The sequence below is a fragment of the Aedes albopictus genome, chromosome 2 (assembly GCF_035046485.1).
Source record: "Aedes albopictus strain Foshan chromosome 2, AalbF5, whole genome shotgun sequence".
NCBI classification, from domain to species: Eukaryota; Metazoa; Arthropoda; class Insecta; order Diptera; family Culicidae; genus Aedes; species Aedes albopictus.
The window spans coordinates 262,702,828-262,722,730 of record NC_085137.1 but is presented as its reverse complement, the minus strand read 5'-3'; the positions used below and the strand labels follow the sequence as shown (position 1 = coordinate 262,722,730).

Genomic DNA, 19,903 nt, shown 5'->3' with positions numbered 1-19,903 from the left:
TGCCAGCCTAGATTGAGGAAACAAGTCGACGAAAAAGCGTAGGCGAAAAGTGACTAAAACCCACAGCAAAAAGCAAGAACGAGCTTTTATATACCGCATGTAGTTCACTACTGGACTGCGAACTGCGACTTTACAAGTGCGAAAACGTATTGGGTTTCTCATTAATGTTTAGACTACTGTGATAATTTGAGAATCCACTGAATCATCATTTCCCAGCGAAATTTCACACTAATCAAACTTATTTTGTTTACATGTTGTGTATCTGACGCCTCTGTCATGAACTCAACCGAACCTGTGTATGCCAGCCGCTGCGAAATCGTGTGCGAAATTCGACTGTGATGATAATGAATTTCGGCCGAGTCTAAATGGGTGTAAATGTCGCAATAAATAAAAGTGCGCGATTGCATCAAATCAGGTTGAAGTCTTCGGCGCACTATTTCTTCAATCTATGGAGAACAAGTGCTCTGAAGACACCGAGTTGATTTGATGCAATCGCGCACTTTTATTAGCGTTTTCGCACTCGTGAAAACTACACGCTAACCCTCAGCTACCCACACGCTAACCTGAAACTACCCATCGCCTGGGTCGATTCTACCCGGATTTTCATGTTGTTAGCAGTTGTCAAAATCCGGGTAACCCGAAAACCCAGATTGGTTGGATCTGGGTAAAGATCTGGGTAATCGGCACTTTGTCATTTTCCGGCTTGAGAATATGGCAGCGGTCAGGTGAACGCTGGCAATTATGGATGTTTCCACGAAAAATATGAGGATAAATGACGGGAAAACAGTGAGATTCTTCCTGGGAACTGTTTTCCTGCATCAGGTAAGTGAAAAGCACATGGGACTTGGGAGCTTTCTATTAAAAATCTAAATTGGAAATAAATTAACAAAATCAAGGTCCCGGAGGAGCTGGGTACCGGTTACCCAGATTTTGTCACCAGCATCGGTAACCCAGATTTGAGTAAAGGTGCCTTTACCCAGATTAGAGTAACTGCAGTTTTGCTCAATCTGGGTCGCTTTGACATCAATCTGGGTAGCTGAGGGTTAGCGTGCAGATTGATGTCAAAGCGACCCAGATTGAGCAAAACTGCAGTTACTCTAATCTGGGTAAAGGCACCTTTACTCAAATCTGGGTTACCGATGCTGGTGACAAAATCTGGGTAACCGGTACCCAGCTCCTCCGGGACCTTGATTTTGTTAATTTATTTCCAATTTAGATTTTTAATAGAAAGCTCCCAAGTCCCATGTGCTTTTCACTTACCTGATGCAGGAAAACAGTTCCCAGGAAGAATCTCACTGTTTTCCCGTCATTTATCCTCATATTTTTCGTGGAAACATCCATAATTGCCAGCGTTCACCTGACCGCTGCCATATTCTCAAGCCGGAAAATGACAAAGTGCCGATTACCCAGATCTTTACCCAGATCCAACCAATCTGGGTTTTCGGGTTACCCGGATTTTGACAACTGCTAACAACATGAAAATCCGGGTAGAATCGACCCAGGCGATGGGTAGTTTCAGGTTAGCGTGTAGTGCAATAGTCCAGTGGTGAACTAAATGCGCTATACCGGTCGTACAAACTTTAAAATAGTACAGTGAGTCACTCGATTATCGATACGAACCGCAGTCACGGTGTGTCTGGTGGACAACATTAATTAAAAAAATCGGTATCGCTAAGACACCCTCCCAGTGCCGGATTTAGGCCTCGGGGGGCCCGGGGCAAATCCTATAAAGTGGGCCCCCAGAATCAAAGTTTCGAAAAAATGAACCATACAATTACGTCTTTTCTCTTAATCCTATGTAATATTATATTTTTAATGTTTACTGTTTTGAGCCTAATATTGAAAACTTCTGATTTCTGAACTTCTCTAAAGTTCCGACAAATAGAAAGTTATTCGAACATTCAATTTGATATGTGGCTCAAATGTCAAAATGCTAGCGTAAATGACATCTTGTTCAGATAGTACATATATTTTAAATTTTCATCCGAATTGAAAACATTTATGCAAGTTTAAAAACTTAGCGTTCAGTTAAAAATCTACTAAAACATGGAACAACTTTATTTGAGATTGCACGAAATCGACGAGTATTTCAAGATTCAGATTATTTAAAGGTTAGTCTCTTGGGAGCAACTGTAGAAATAAATCTTAATATCTTCAGAAAAATCCAACATACAGATATGGAAAGCTACTGTTTCGAGGACACTCGGTTTTTAAAACTAGCCTTAACTCCCAAACATCGCCAGAATTCATTATCTTCTCTTTCTCATGATAGCAACGAACTGATGCAAATGAGTATCAGGCATTTGTTTTCAAAATATATTCATAATCAGCAGACGTATGCATAATTATTGTGAAATAATAGATAAATTTGTGAAACTATTGAAATTTATATTGATGTACAATTACTCTTAAAGATACTCTCAAAAGCTTAATCTTTCATGTACTCTGCTAAGGGACACTTTTTGTAGCAACTTGAAGTCACGGAAAAGTGTTTCCATTTGATAAGAACTTTCAAGGGTTTGAAGAGAAAATCGCGTAATTTTAAATACAGCATCAAAAATTATGAAACTTTTTATTTTGAATTATTCTTAAGAGAAAATCCAGATAAATGGCCAGAAATAATTTAGATACCTTTAGGAACCCCATTATAAGTTCTTTTTTTTGTGTGACGTCCTCACTGGGACACTGCTTTTCACCTTAGTGTTTCATGAGCACTTCCACAGTAACTGTGGAACTGTTATTAACAAAGACTTTCCTTTGTCAATAACCATTTCGTATGTGTATATCGTGTGGCAGGCACGAAGACACTCTTTTCCTGAGGAAGTCAAGGATTTTCCTTTACGAAAAGTTCCTGGACCGACCGGGAATTGAACGCGTCACCCTTAGTATGGTCATGCTGAATATCCACGCCTTAACAGCTGTGGCTATAGGGGGCCCTGTTGAAAATATGAACGCCCATTGACTTGAATTTTATACGGTTTCATTGAAAAATATAAATTGTATTTCGGATTCTTGGGGGGCCCCCTTCATCGGGGGGCCCGGGGCACTTGCCCCCTTTGCTTCCCCTTAAATCCGGGCCTGCACCCTCCAAACGAAAGCTAAGGGTCCCCCCTTTCATTTGATACTTAAATGAGAAAGTTCTATCGGCGGGTCTAGAACAATTTTTTTTTTTTTGGAAAAATATAAAATTTTTTTTTTTTTTAGAAGAACACATTATTGACAAAACACTGTTTTTCCATTGCAAGCATAACTTTTCGACGATATATTTTGCATATTCTGTTTATTATTCTACCCATAAAAGCATAATAGTCCCATGTGAATGGGAAATCCAGCAGATGACAGTTTTGTGTTTATGGGCAGTTTGGTGAAAGTACTAGAACAGTGAGTATAAAATCGAGTTAAATGCTATTCCTTTGAATTCCAATTATGTGTTTGCATTTTATGACAGACACGAATACGTCTTTAGTGTCTGGTATTTGACTGGTACCAGCAGATCACCAATCGACCAACTTTTCAGCACATACCGACATTTGGTTCTTCAGATTTGTGCTCTTGAAATTTCGAGGTGTGACTTCTTCATACATATATTCTTCTCAAACAGCTTCTCAACTTCAATGTGCGTCTGGAACTCAAGACACATGTTTTCTTTCATCTTCTTACTCTTTTACTTCTTAGCGTAACCTCCCTACAGGGACAAAGCCTGCAACTTGTTCTATGAGCACTGTACTGCCGGTGGACGCATAATTGTCCCACGTGTAAAAACAGACAATCGAGAAAATCGCGTCCAAAGTTTTAAAAAGTAAATTGCCTCAACTATAACGCATAGGTACTGAATCGTGTTATAACATCGACCAATTTTGAGTTTGAGCACTATTTCTTGTTTTAGAGCGATTTGAATGGTCCATAGGATTTGCAATGAAACGTGATGCTTATGCGTCCACTTTTTAGAATGTGACAAATCGGCGTTGTATTTTTTCGACAATTTTCGGATCAAAATATCTATTTTTATTTCCCTATATGATAGTACAGTATGAATCATGTTCATAAGCTACAAAATCTCCAAAAATGCACATGGGACATGCTTCCACCGGCAGTGTATGAGATATAATAAGAATAAATTGAATTGTTCGATTTGTTTGAAATTTTATTATTACATCTCCTACAAGCACTTCCACAGTTTTTAACTAAAAACTTGTTTTGCCAATCACTATTTTGCATGTGTATAGCGTGTGATTTGCACGAAAACACTGTATGCTCAGGAAAGTCGAGTAAATTTCTTTCGCTCCTGGACTGACCGGGATTCGAATCAGAAACAAATCATCGGTGAACAAAATCGGTTTACTTTTCTGGCCATTTGTTGACGCCGGTTTCCATCTGTTTGGCAGTTTATGAATATTTGAGAGCTTCATTTGATCAGCCTGATCTCTGGGTTTTGCCCGCAAATATTCAGCAATAGCAGCAACTTTATGAGAAGTCTGAATGATGTTCAACAAGTTTCGATGTACTTCAGCTTTAGTGCAAACAAGTTGCTTGCCTTTGATCATCTCCCTGTAGCATCTAGAAGAGAAATGCAATTTCTTTTTGCGTCATCGGTAGTAACTCCATGTAGAAGGTTTCAAATAATTGATTGGTTTGATTTAACTTTATTTGAGAGACTTTCAGCCCTTGGCTGGTTTGTCTCTAAGTTTCAAATAATATTTAAACACATAGAGAGTAAATCTAATGGGTAAGTATATTCTCACCATTGAATGAGAAAATTTAAATGAGAAAGTCCGGACTTTTCAGTGGGGTAGTACTAACTGCTATCTCTGATATCTTAAAAAAAAAGTTGTTATAACATCAACAGCCTGCAAGTAAAAACAAGAACAAGTTGAAACGTTTTCAATCCGTTCTGATTATTATGTATGTGCTCAGACATGTGTACTTTAATGTAAAACATGTGTACATGTCAATCACATTATATGCTATAATGTTACGATGCTAGCAGAGGATCAAACTATTGATAACCGACAGATTAGCACATTAATTTGAATATATATTTGACCTGTTTACTCTTTTAGAAGGACAAGTTACTAATGAGCGACCTCATACAAGTCCATTTGGCTACACTCAAGGTTGAAAAAGAGAAAAAAACACAAGTCTCAAAGATGATAATATTTAAAAAAAAAAAAGTTCTAGACCCGCCGATAGAACTTTCTCATTTTAGTCTCAAATGAAAGAGGGGACCTTCAGCTTTCATTTGGTGGGTGTTTTAGCGATACCGATTTTTTTAAATCAATTTTGTTCTACCAGACACACCGTGCAGTAAGTAAGCGTAGGAGGAAAATTTAAAAATAAAAAATCAAACTAAGAATTTTGTCCCCACAGCAGAAGTAGGCGCCATTTGCATAAATGGCGAACATACATGGACAATTACACCCATGAACAGTACAAAAACGAGGCTATGTGAGTAAGGGTTAAAAACCGTCAAAATTCAGAGTTTAAAAAACCAAACTATTCATTTCAGAATCCTTGAAAAAGTTTTCAATCCGTTTTTGCTGTTTTCCAAGACTGCCCAGGCCGAAACAGACCATAAATCATTTGACAATAACTTGCACTCGGGTCTCTCTGTTTGACAGAGTCTATCGAAACCGCGTCTGTGTTGGTAACTCGCCTAACAACAGCACCGCCGTGAGCTGGCGGCGGTCCGAATTCACTATTAGTTCCTTGAAATTTCACTAAAATTCCACTCTGCCTGTGTGGACACTGACAGAACTTGACACTCGATCAACTTTTTTGGAATTAATTAGGCACTATTCAAGGTAAGTCAGCGAATTATATTCCGAGTAGGTGGCACGTGTGATATGCAACATGACCCGAACACTAGAAACTGCTTTTATGCAGGATTCATCAAAAGGTTGGACATATTTCATTTGTTTTAGTTTGTATTTGTATTTGTATTTGTATTTATTAGATTTGACGTTAGCCTGGCAGTTATAAACTATTTTTCAGGTCAAGGAAAGTACCTTATAGTATAGAGTATTACATTCAGAAAAAAAACTAATATTATACAACTGCAAAGCGAAGTTATTTTAGTTACAGCGTGTTTAAATTAGTGCTTTTTTGAAAGAAGTAATCGTAGGTTTGTTCTTGACTTCCGTGGGTAGCGCATTCCAGCTGAGTGCCCCGGCGATTATCACACTTTTCCTGCTACTGGTGCTGTTCCTCGGAATTATGAAGGAGCTCGTTCGATCTGAGCGGCATTTTTGAAGGAGGTCGAGGATGTACGTCGGATGTGAGTCGTAAAACGCACTTCACATGAAGCAGTTGATACGATTCTGGTAGTGCTGCAAGAGGTCACGACCCAGAATATTGTTGCGAACAGCAGCGGTGGAATCCCTTCTCCGGATGTTGTATACGAAACGGACACCGGCCTTAAAACTCCGATGCAGTTGGTCCTTAAGTTGGGCGGATAGTCCAGACACGTACACTGCGTCGCTGTGTGTGAGAAAGGGCATGATCACCGCTTGCATGAGCTTCATTCGTGTGGGAATCGAAAGGACCGGTGCGAAGCGACGGAAAACCTTTATCGTGCCAAAAACTTTTTTGGTTACATCGTTCACTTGGGCCGTCCACTTCAAGTTGCTATCCATCTTTAATCCGAGATTGTTGACCTCATTGGACAGCGGGATGACTTCTCCACAAAATGAGATTCTGCTTTGTGGTGTGATGTTACCTTGTTTGCAGAAGATTATTGCCTGAGTTTTGCCAGGGTAAAGGTTGTTAGCTGCAGTCCACACCTCAATCGCTTCGAGGTCTTCATTCAGCACGTTGATCATGCTGTCTACATCTTGAACCGGTCCGGAGATGTAAATTTGCATATCGTCAGCGTAAAGATGGTACTGGCAGCGTAGAACTTCAGGCATGCTGTTAATGTACAGGGCGAATAGAAGTGCGCTGAGGCAGGACCCTTGCGGCGTTCCATCTGCGAGAATCCTTTCTGATGATTTCTTGCTGCCCACCTTGACAAACTGAGTGCGGTTCGTCACCACCAAATCGCGCGCAGCATCACAGAACCCGAACTCTTCTTGCAGTTTTCTGTCTAGCTTTTGGTGGTTGACACAGTTAAAAGCAAGCGACAGATCAACAAGAACCATTACAGTACATCGGTTCTCGTCGAGGTTGGTGTAGATGTCGTGTGTGATTTTCGCTAGTGCCGTGGTAGTGCTGTGTTGCTTCCTATATCCGGATTGATTTTTGGCAAGCAGCTGCAGTTGGTGGTTGTTCAGGTAGCTCGAGACTTGGTCAAGTAGAATCTTTTCCATGATCTTTGAAAGAACCGGTAGGACGCTAATTGGACGATAGTCTTTTGGTTCAACGGGATTGGAAGATTTTGGGATCGGTGAAACTATCGCCTTTTTCCAAATATTCGGGAACGTACGACTGTCAATTATCGCGTTGTAGTGGTGGACAAGGACGGGGAGAATGGGCGGACATAACAGTTTGATGAGAGCGATGGGGATACCATCGGTTCCGGTGGCGCTTGTCGTAATTTCGTAGATTTTTTAAGCGATTTCCGTTGAATCTGTATGCTCGAAACGGAAGCCAGAATTGGTGAAGTCAGGTAGAGCTCGCGCAGGTGTAGAGTTTAGTTGAGCGGTTCGCGTTCGCAGATATTGGTGTCCGTTTAGTTTGTACTAAGTCCGACAAAAAGTGAGGATCACTTTTAGCAACGCACGGTGGAAAATCAATGTTTTTTCAGTCCCTAAAACCAAAATAGAAACCACTGGTGGATAGGTGGGGTGCTATCTTAAAATAGCACCCGAAAAGGAGCGGTATAACAGGGATAGCGATGAGGACTCCCGTGGCGATGCTCTAAGTGCCCTTTTGTTCAGCTTTTATATTAACAGTCTTCCTGAAGGTCTAAGATGCCGATACCAGCTGTACGCGGATGACTTGCAGATTTCCATATCAGGACCCAAGGAGGATGTTGATCAACTTGTTGAAATGGTAAACGCGGACCTAAAGGCCATCGAGAATTGGGCGAAACTGAATGAGTTGTTTCCAAACCCGAAAAAACCCAAGCCATCATCTTCTGCAAGCAAGGCACAGTACAACCAAACTCAGAAATAGTTTTTTGCTCTGAAGTCATACAAGTTGCTGAAAGAGTCGTCAATTTGAATTTACAAGAATCTTCGGTGGTCGGCTCAGGTCAATGATGTCACGGCGAAGGTCTTCGGTACGCTGCACATTTTCAGGAAATTAGGTAGAAACCTACCCTCACTAAGAAAAGAAGAAACTCGTACAAGCAGTTTTGGTCCCGTTTTTTACATACTGCAACGTTGTTTACTACATACCCTGCCCTGTCTGCTGCTAACAAAAACCAGCTCCGTTGCGGTGCGCTTCTTCTACAATATGCGTCGAAGAGAATCAACAGCGGCCGTTCGTAATTCAATACTGGGTCACGATCTAGACACCAATTATCAACACCAAATGCACTGCTTTATGCGGCAAGGGTATTTAGGCAACCATCCCGAGTACCTTCAACGCCACCTTACGAAGAGGACAACAGGAACGCACCCACTGCTTCAGCATTCCAAGGCACACCACATCAGAGAGGAAAAGCACACTCGTGGCTGGCGCTATCGCCTGGAATGCACTACCGCTCTAGGAATAAAACAACAATCTTCTATTGTTGCTTGCCCTTAGGGGTCGATGTTAACAAAATCAGTATTACCTCTGTAATGTTTAGATTTCTAACTGTTAACAATCAAATAATTGACGCTTCCTTGACCTGGCAAATGGTCCTTTCTAACAGGCTGCCGTTTTTCATTTTCATTTTCATTTTCATTTTGCAGCATTTGGTGGGGCAATAAGAGCGCAAGTCAATCCAAAGCCGAAGATCAAGGAGGGGTAATGGCCGTAATAGTCCGTGCGGACCACATGAACACCATCGGAGGGGTAATGGTATGGGTTGGGGGAAGGAATTGGAGTGGACTTGACACAATTATGCAAATAATACGGCGAAATTCAATGAAACATGGGTTTAACCCTCCACTTCCCATGGTTGTTCTAGCTAGAGAGCACCATCGATTTTCGACGAAATCTGGACAAACGGAATTAGATAAATATGATGCAATAATTTTTAGAATATGACTGTAACCTCATAAGTTTTTACCCAACTACTAACTAGTTGTTTCAATAGTAAAACTATTGATAAACAATCAAGGACCTATTGGTTTACAACAAAACAAAGTTCATTGATGTCGAAAAATTCAGCCAATTGGCAATATTTTTTGTTCAAGCGCTTCTTTCGGAAACGCTTTTTTGGCAAAGAAATAGTCGTTTAAAGTCGTGGGAAGGGAAGGGTTTGATTGGTTATCTTTAGATGAAAAATATGCAAATCAATTTTGACTTGAAAATACATAAATAACAAAACAATCAAATCATTTTAGCTGTCTAAATTTAAAAATTAAAAAAAAAAATGAAAATTCAAAGACTAAACCTTCTTTTCTAGACCCAAGAAAATTCAAATCCCAATTTAATAAAATGTGTTGTAATCCTGGCATGTCATTAACGTCTTTATATCCTAATTCCTACCTGTTACGTTATGCCACAATAAGATCTAGGAGATAATCAATAACACGTATGGTCTTTCGGATGGCTATTACGTTGAAAATTATAGAAAATACAGTACAGGTCGGACTCGACTATCCGGATTCAAACTCTGAAGCCTCCTAAAGCCACATCTGGCAAACGGAATGATGTACAAAGCTGTAATATTTACTGGCTACTAATCAAAATTAGCTTGACAAAATGTCAAAATTTTAGCTTTATACATACAACATTTCGTTCCCCAGACACACGTTTCCGAAGCTTCAGAACCCGACTCCGGACAATTGAGTCCGACCTGTACAAACGTATTACGTGGTATTACTAACACTCGAAATAGGAGCTCCTGCTCAAACGGTTCCAATCTCTATGCACCCGTTTGGAAGATATGTATAAATAATAATGAAAAAAAAAAAAAATCCATGTTAATACTGTTATCCTGTCCATACTTTCTAACAGGCTGCCGTTTTAGAGATAAATTACAAATTCTGTAACTCCCATTTTACCTTTGCTTATTCTGATTAAAATTTGTGATAAGGTAACTAGAAGGCTGCTAGTTAGTGGGAGCAAAAGTTGTAATAACTAAAATTTAAAAAAATCCCTTTAATTTCCGAGACTGGAACTGCATCGTCACAACACAACCACAAATTGAATATAATAATTTAATTCAACCAATATTGAATGTTGATAAACTCGCTAGTAAAAGTAACACGTCCTCCCGTCCACCTTCAATATAGCGCAGAGCACATCCAGATCTTGCAATCCCCCGCTAGTTGTTTGCTAACTTACCTTAAATTTCGATGGAAATTGGGATGATCTTGATCTCGGAACTTTTTTATTTCACCTAGAACATTCTAAATATTAAATCATTCAAAGGAATGGACTGCAAATCAACTTACTTCGGCGGCGTAAATTATTTCCCGAAAAAAATAATATAAAATGATCGTTGGAGTTGCAACTTCTCAGCGCAGTGTTTAGACCAGCGGGGTAGCGCGGACGTCAACCACGAATAGATGTGCCGTAGCCCACATGAATTTGACATGTTTGGGAAATTGACACTTTTGGGCACTCTGACAGATCTGGGAAGTGCACGACATCTCCGAATTAGTCATTACCATTAGTTATTACTTAAGTAAAACGTGTAAAACTAGCAAAAGGTTACGAAAATTTTGGCGTGCAATCGTTCGAAATTACACGACAACGCGAAGATAGCAAATAAATCAGTAAGAAATTGTGTAACGCATCAGTTTTCAGCACAAACAATTTTGAACGTGTTTTTGTTGTGAGCTACGGGGATTTTGCCTTTTGCTGGCCCCCTGGTTTAGACTGATTTTGAAACCATCGGCGACGGACGGGTACACGTCAAAATACACACACACACAAAAAATCGAACACGCTAATCACCAGTTACCCAGATTGGTGTCAAAGCGACTCAGATTGAGCAAAACTACACGGAAAAACTCAAAATTAGGTACTTTTAAACCCAATTTTGAGTTCTTTTTCATCTCCCTTTTCATGCGCTCTTTCTGTTGTTGTCAGAGAGTGAAGAGAGAAACAGCCCTACTCTTGCAGTTCCGTGCGTCAAGCCAACTGTCAGTGTTACACTGACTTTCTAGCACAGTACTCAAATTTGAGTGAATACAACCTAGTCAAAATTTCTGATGGGTGGAAAAAACTTAAAATTAGGTTTTTTTTTCACATTTTTTCGTCTCTCCGTGTAGCTACTGGATTGAGGTTTGTGTCACGTTGGGTAAAAATAGCTCACCACTGCGTTGTAGTTTTTGGGTAATTTCATTCATGGCCGGTGGGCGGGCATGATTGTGCAAAAAAAAAAAAAACAACAATTTGGGTGATTTGCACGAGCGTGTCCGCGACGCGCAACACTGCCGGGTATAAATATTTTTATACCAGATGAGGCAAACATTTTCTGTCGTGCGTGCATGCCTCCGGTGTCTCCTCCCGCATCCTTGTATCAGTTCAGTAGTTCGGCTGACTTTTATCTTTCATCAGATTCTGTGCTCTTTTTACGTTTGCGGTCTGACCATCGTGCATGCGTGAAATCAAGTAAAAAAGTTCTACTACCTAGTGACACGAAGTATATTTTATGCAAACAATTTGCTAACATTTAAATTGAAAAAAAATAGCCGAACGATTGCTTGAAAACCATGCTTACCAAAGAATATCGGATCTGCATGCCGCTTACGGTGGAAGAGGTAAATATTGGAATTGTTAAAACCGGTCAAATTAAGATTATTTAATAAAATTATTTTATTTCATATCAACAGTACAAAATCGGACAGCTGTACATGATTGCCCGGCACAGCCTGGAGCAATCCGATGCCGGAAACGGGGTTGAAGTTGTTGAAAATAAGGAATGCTACGATGAAGAGCATGGCAAGGGGCAGTACACGGAGAAAAGAATCCATCTTTCCAGGTGAGACACGAAATTTATGTTTTCTCAGCATTATCGCTACAATCGAGTATGTACAACCGGTACAACCCCTTATCAGCAACGAAAACAAGCATAACTTTTCAATCCGACGTAACTCGCAAATGTAAACAAATCCGGGTTTTCAGCTGCTTGTATGATTCATAAAGCAAATTAAAGAATGCACATCAATGTTTGATGATTTATTACTTAATTTGTTTAACTAAGTATATTTTTCGAAACGACGTATCTATCTTTTTTAATGTTTACAACTTTGCTGAGATAGTCCGTTTTGATATACACTCCCGTTCAAAAGTTTGGGGTCACCCCCTCAAAAACATGTAATTTTTTTAGGCCCATATCTCCGCCAATTTGCGTCCGATTTCAAAACCCTACACTCAGCGAAAAAAACTAACAAAAAACATCAAAATACCTTATGAATTTTTGCCATAACATATTCTTATGGATGCCATAAGAATATCTTGTGAAAACTAGTTTTCATAAGTTATCCTTATGGCGTGACATAAGAAAATCTTATGAGAATGAATTTTCATAAGATTTTCCTCATGGCATTCATATATTTAAATTATGGCAAAAATCTTATAAACTTCTTAAGGTTTTTTAGTTGCGTGTAGGCTTCATTCAAAAGATAATAAGTCAAAGAAACTTTGAACATGATTTAAAAGAAACTTTTTCAAAAAAAAATTGTATGTAAACTTAACCCAAAGTTGCCAAATTTTCTAAAAAATGAATATAAACTTACGGCAGTGTCGCTGGAAGTTGGGTCGACAAAATTTTAAGATGAGAGCGGTAATATGACCCATTTTCTATTAGCTTTCAACTGCTTTTTACAGAACTTAGCTAAAAAATCTAGAAAAAAAAGTTATTAAGTAAATTAATCCTTGATGTCATCGACCAAAAGTTTGGGGTCACTATCTGTCGCCACGTCGATGGTTTGGTCAAAGTCTCATTTATCTATTGTAAGCACAATGTATTCAACGCTCACTCTTCACTTGATTATAGTAATGGCAAGAGAAGTGCCACACAAATTATTATAATGTTTTATAAGGATTTATAATAATAAGGAACATAATATTTAATTGTAAAAATAACGTTTGATGAATCGCGTTGGTCACAAATTCATGTAGACCGGTGTAAATTCCAATGTGCAAAAATCAATCTGAATCGATTGGAAACGAGACAACGTTCCACCAAATGTTATCACCATTATGCTTTGATCGCGTAGCGTTATGGAAGGGACTGTTTTGGATAAACACATAATCCAGCGCGGAACAAATCGCGCGTAGTAAACGATTAGTCCAGAGCACATATTTATAAACAAATCATTTGCTTTCCACTTCCCTGATGCTACTACGGTTATGCTTAGCAATGGAACTCTAGCGCAAGATCAATGTCAATGTCAATTATTAAGCGTATGATACGCGGATCGCATACATTCAGAACATTATAGGGAATGAATGATCAAGTTGTATTGAATGAAAACGTTTTCATATTCAGGATCAATCATGATCTTTACTACGCGTTTTCATATTCAGGTTCATTCATGATCCGATGATAACTTTTTTTCTAGATTTTTTAGCTAAGTTCTGTAAAAAGCAGTTGAAAGCTAATAGAAAATGGGTCATACTACCGCTCTCATTTTAAAATTTGGTCTACCCAACTTCCAGCGACACTGCCATAAGTTTAAATTCATTTTTTAGAAAATTTGGCAACTTTGGGTTAAGTTTACATACAAAATTTTCTGAAAATTTTTCTTTTAAATCATGTTCAAAGTTTCTTTGACTTATTATCTTTTGAATGAAACCTAGGGTTTTAAAATCGGACGCAAATTAGCGGAGATATGGGCCTAAAAAAATGACATGTTTTTGAGGGGGTGACCCCAAACTTTTGAACGGGAGTGTATGAGAAAAGCAAACGACGTATCTAGCCAAAATCCAAAGTAACAGATACACCAAACTGGCACCATACAAAAGCGACGGATCTGGCATGACGTATCTGTAACCAACCCGGTGTATTACCCCGGACAGACATATGATACGAGTGTAATTCCTGTACAACGGTACGCAGTGTCAAGAAAATTCTAACAAGACTGACTTGAACTGAGAGAATTTTCAGTATGGCACTCATTTCAAGTGCAATTGTACAGTGATTTTTGTATCACATGTGCGTCATAAGTATATGTGTATTTTTGTCAAAATTCATTATGAAAATGATATGGAATGATTAAGTTTTGTTTCTTACCTAGTGCATGCTATATCCCTGGTGATGTAAAGCACGAAAAAGCTTATCGATAACAAAAGATATTTCTCGATTGGTAAGAGTAATTTTTACTGGAATATTTGATAAAGAACCACCATTACGGGCCTTCTCAATACAAAACTTTTTGTTTCAAATTTCTCAACAACACCAGTAGCAACAAACGTTAAGCAAACGAATGTCTTAATTACTGCTTACTACATTTGTTTTTATGGTATGACAAGCTTTGCCATCTAAAGGATCGAATGAGCTAAAAAATCAGTTCTTTTAGATTAAATGCGTTCAAGAAAGCTAAGAAACTGTGTGGTAGTTCTTATGTTCCGTAGAAAACCTTAAAAAACTTGATCTCCGAAAAATGTTGTGCAAATGCCTTTATCGATTTTTCCCAAATTTTGATCAAGGCATTCCTCAGACAACTTGTTGAGAAAGCGAATGTGATAAAAATTTACATAATTCTTGGTATTTAGTGATACATAATGTTTAAATCAATAAAAAACACCTTTGTGCAAATACAAATTTAAAAAATTAAGTTATTTGTTAGAGAACTCGACTGTTCTTTAAAATATCAAGACAATTGAGAGGAATTATAAAAATATGGAGTACAATATACTATACTCTGAAAGAAGTTTGTGAAAATCATTAGAACAGTTCATTTAATTTGATAAACAAAGTGTATTTATAATTTTTGAAGCAGTCTATAGTTCTCGTTCGTCGTGCTTTGTCCACTTCCGCATCAATTCCGGTCAAAAATATATTCTATTTGAGCGAATTGCCACGAAAAATAAAAATTGAACTACATTTAATTTTGAATGAACACGCCTGTACAGATATGGCTACATGAGCCCATAATATTATACATAAAACAGATAAAAAATTTCATCAAGAATATTAATAAGCAGTCTGTTCTATAATTTCTCTACAGCTTGTTACAGGTCAAACAAAAAAAGTATGTCCTGTCCATATAAACAGTGTTACTGAATTTGAATTTGTGAACCCTAATTTGAACGGTTCTTGTGTTTGGGATGACGCGTACTAACACTCTTATTATACGTTACAGCCGGCTACCATACTGGATACAAGCTTTTTGTCCAAAAGTTTTCTACATCGTAGAGAAAGGTTGGAACTACTATCCATTCACAATCACAGGTATGTATTTCACATCAAATAGGTTATCGGATTAACTTGGAATTACCCTAATAAAAATATCATAAAAATACGGCAATTTTTATCGTTACAACACCATTTTTTTCAAAAATTATTCACCATTTAACGTATTGTAATTTGCACAGCAAATTCACCATCACCACTGTTGTTTAATACCATTCGGTGAATGGTAACCCAAGCAAAGGCGGATAACAAAATGATAACTAGTTTTGTTATCTGGTGATAATTTTGTTTGGTATCATTTAGGTTGAATTAAGAGCCAACATAACAAAAATGATAACTCAAATTTACTTCTCGAATACCAACATGATAGGAAGTTAAGTTATCACTGAGTTCAAGTGGATAACTAAATTGTGTTATAACAGCACTTTTTGAATCACCACTGACACGTCGTTTCGTCGGTGGTACAGAGGCATTGAAAGTGGAAAGTGAAATCTATTTTTAGATTTGAGGTTCGCCAGACTCTCAGTTTTGGGAAAGCTTTGAAATATGCGTTTGGAAACAGATAAAATATTTTGCTATCATTTAGTATTTTTATGTTATCGCAATGGAACAAAATTATCGATAACTAAATTTGTTATCATTTGATCATCATCAATCGGAAAAGATGATAACAAAATTAACAAAATGATAATACCCATAGCACAGTATTATCAAGGTGATATCACATTGTTATCCGCCTGTTTTCAATAAAAAACACTTATACAATAAAATATGGTCCAATAAATGTTTGTTATTACAATGATTTTTATATTGCTTTTCAAGAAACTAAAAAATCTAATAAATAGTTATCTGCCATTGATAACAATACAATTGAATTGAATTACGTCAATCAAATTGTTGTTATAATAAAAATAAAATAATATTTGTTGTTACATATTTGTAAGCAGTTTTCGTCTTTGAAAAACCATAGAATTTATGTTTTCCGGTAACATTTGTATCCAGCATTTACGATAAGTGGCCGTCAGAAATATTTTATTTTTTTTTTGATAAGAATCAAACACTCTGATGTCCATTGCTTGACAGCTGTTGATAAGATCAATCAAAAATCTTTTCAAGTAACTGCCAAATATCACATGTCAGACTACAGATTATTTGATCCATATCATAAATCGTTCACAATTCTAGTAGCCATTAGCACTAGTAAATACTGGAGAAAAATGTTACCGAGAAATATTAATTCTATGGTTTTTTTAAAGCGAAAACTGCTTACATATGACAACAAACATTATTGTATGTGTATTTTAACAATTGTTCAATTATTGACCCTAAAAAATTAACTGTATTTTTATTGTTAGTTTACAACTTTTTTTTTTTAATTTATTGGAAAACAATACAAAAATCATTCCACTATTGGGCATGTTTTGTGTAATTTCCACATGGATTGGTCAAAGCAAAGCCATAGCAAAATCAATAAGTTGTCAGGAAAAAATGTTGTTGTTATTTTTATTTTTCTTGGCGTAACATCAACATCCCCACTTAAATAAATTCTGCTTCTCAGCTATAGCTAGGATGCCTGTACCAGTTATCGCACTACCTAAGGAAAACTACTTCTACAAAAATAAGAAGAAGGCCGACGAATGTCGTCGATACGTCAAATGATAGATTTGTTTTCATACTTTACAGGAAAAATATAAAATCTGAGCCAAACCCACTTTTACTATTTATTACGGCGTGTGCCAATGATAGGAACCCTGTACCAGTTATGGACATACTTTTTAATTTCGGTTCCACTTCGCACTATTTACATGCATTCCTTATGGGATTTGCCATAACTGGTACACTATGGCGAAATAGGGTGCAAGGAAGCCGAAATTATAAGGAAAATGATTTATTTCTATCATAATTTGAGCAAAATGTGAAATTTGAATTAGTGCAATCATCTTTTATGAACGTGATGTATTGTTCACATATTTTTTCTTGATGATTTGCATCGTTAAAGGTTGAAAATCAACTATGGCGAATTTGAGGTACTATAGCCATAACTGGTACACTGAGCCTATAGTATTCTATAAGCACTTCCACAGTTATTAATTTCTGTCCGTCTAAGAAAAACGTTCACATTGAAACTAAAATAACTTTTGTTGAATTTACACATTGAAATTCTTTTGATAATATGTGAATTATTATAGTTTCAAACAGACTTGTTAATTTAAAATCCACGTGAAATTATGTTTGATTTAACAATCCAGTAGTGTTTTATGGCGACTCTTGTGGAAATTAACATATTACTACTTTGTTTCTATGTCAATTTAACTGACCAATCCCTCGGCATCGAATAGGATTATAAAAACCGCAATATTTAGCATGAAATCAAGCAGAGCATTTTGATGCAAATGTCTTACTGATGAATCCCTCGGTCACTTCTGTCAAACCTATCAGAATGTTTTGTTTTGTAAAACATTTACTACTGTTATATCTTGGCTGTGATATTTTGGAGAGGCAATCCGTTCAGGTTCGCGTAGTGGATAAGACTGATTTTTATTCATTAAAGATTAATCTACGATGCCTAACTCTACACAGCTTATTTTTAAGGGGAGGTACCATATTCGGTGTATAAAACGCAGTTCAAAACATAGTCAACCAATCGCGTACGATTTCCGTACGTCTTGGTGACGAAGGTTACCAAAAAGAAATATGCAAGAAATTTGGGTGATGTTATGCCACAACAATCATGCTGTGTTTGGGTCGTACATTCTAGACCACCGGAAAAGAAACATGTGGTAGCAATAACTTGGAGTGTAACAGTTTTCTCTGGGCCAACAAGTGCGGAAGGCACTTGTTGTTTATTCTTGTGAATTCATGAGTCTGCTTCTCATGCTATTATTCAATGTCTACTTGGAGGGCCTGTGTAGAACAGATAGTTGTGAAATTTGAGATGGTTTCTTATTTCACTTTAGCAATTAGAAACTGTTGAATGATATTATGCTACACCTTCCCCGTTTGAAAGAATGGTGTAACGAAGTGAAAGCATTCAGTACATTTTTGTCAACAAGTCATGTAATTAAAAAAATTAACCGAATAAGTACCTTTACAATCTTTATATATATATATTAGACCTGTTCACTTTGAAACTTTTTTTCTCCGATTCTCCGTGACACATCAAATTATCCATCCACATGCAAAACCAAGTCTTCAGTCCAAAATTGAGCCAAATTGATGAAGATTTAAAGGTGTATCAAATCGATTTTGTGTTTTTTTAGCCGTTTTCACAGAAATTTACTCAGAAATTCACAAAATTGCTCCGAAAAGATGCCGGAGATACCATTAAGATATAGTTAGAACAATACTCTACAACTTTGCCGAAGACACTACGGTGTTTAAAATGCGTATTTCGAAGTTATTCAACAATTTTAGTTAAAAAATCACGAAAAAACACGATATTTTTACGATTTTACATATAAAAGTCATGTAATTTTACATTGTTTTAGGTGACTAAATTAATTAGCAATTACTCCTTTGTGTAACGAACATTTCGTCCATACATCGTTTTTTTGTAGGAATTCGTTTTCATTGACTAATTACCAAAAGTATGTCACGTTGATACTAAAAATCGCACAGAGTTACCAGCACGAATTAAAACAAAGTTACCCATGATTAAGACGTCATGCCATCGTATTCTAATGTCTTTTGATTTAAGTATCAGAAATGGTGCAGATGGTAAGGCTCGAGCTTGCGGATCAGAAGGTCCCAGGTTCAAGGTCAAATACATGATAAACTTTTTTTCTTTTATTGTAGCAGTTAGGATGATGAATCTGCCATGACTTACACGCAATTTCCCAAAGAATAATGATCGGGACCTGCCAATTAAGCCCATTCCAGGACTAGCTAGATATTTAGTTTATACTTGTTGACAATAAATCGTGTCGACGAGATCAGCTGGGAGAAATATTGAGCATCTGTTTGATAATGATCAATTTAGCTAAAACAATTCAATACGATGATGGAACTGCTTCTGGATGCAACATTTTACAGACAACTGTGGGCGGAGCTTACTTGTTATCTATCTACCCACAAATCAGTACAACTACACGATGAAGGGAAACTTCATGCTTACTATGCACTCTACGGTCCCGAAACAATGCTATGATGCCAAATTGCAATGAGATGCAGTGCGTAGTTTCATCAACTTATAGCAGGATCGAGACGCAAAAAAAAATGCTATTCCAGGACTCGAACCTTGAATCTTCGAATCCACAATCTCATGCTCAACCAACTGCACCAAATTTAAACTGATGCAGATAAGACAAAGAAGTGTAATGACGTTTAAATCATGGGTAACTTTGTTTTATTTTATGCTGGCAACTCTGTACAATTTTTAGTATCAACGTGACAAACTTTCGATAATTAGTCAATGAAAACGAATTTCTACACTTAAATGATGTATGGACGAAATGTTCGTAACACATAGAAGCAATAGCTCATAAAATTAGTCACCTAAAA

General features: G+C 37.3%; 2 protein-coding genes across 5 annotated transcripts in view; one reads left to right on the top strand and one right to left on the bottom strand.

Annotated features, from left to right (window-relative positions):
• The window catches only part of LOC109411537 (centromere/kinetochore protein zw10), a 33,685-nt gene extending 23,114 nt beyond the window's left edge, over window positions 1-10,571 (bottom strand). Inside the window, exons 1-2 of one of the 2 annotated variants that reach the window (XM_029854078.2) lie at window positions 10,491-10,571; window positions 10,381-10,435 (exon numbers count right to left, since the gene is read on the bottom strand). The gene's annotated coding sequence lies outside the window, so the exon portion shown is untranslated. Of the gene's footprint in view, window positions 1-10,097; window positions 10,332-10,380; window positions 10,436-10,490 lie in introns of those variants that run through there. The other variant, XM_062851670.1, reaches the window with a different exon arrangement.
• A 937-nt stretch (window positions 10,572-11,508) lies between these two features.
• Window positions 11,509-19,903, top strand: part of LOC109411530 (cytoplasmic phosphatidylinositol transfer protein 1) — a 171,428-nt gene continuing 163,033 nt past the window's right edge. The window contains exons 1-3 of one of the 3 annotated variants that reach the window (XM_062851692.1): window positions 11,509-11,804; window positions 11,877-12,025; window positions 15,354-15,442. In XM_062851692.1, coding sequence (XP_062707676.1) covers window positions 11,757-11,804; window positions 11,877-12,025; window positions 15,354-15,442 — 286 coding nt within the window. In that variant the 5' untranslated portion in view covers window positions 11,509-11,756. The remainder of the gene's footprint in view (window positions 11,805-11,876; window positions 12,026-15,353; window positions 15,443-19,903) is intronic. The other 2 variants (XM_062851693.1, XR_009997713.1) reach the window with 2 other exon arrangements.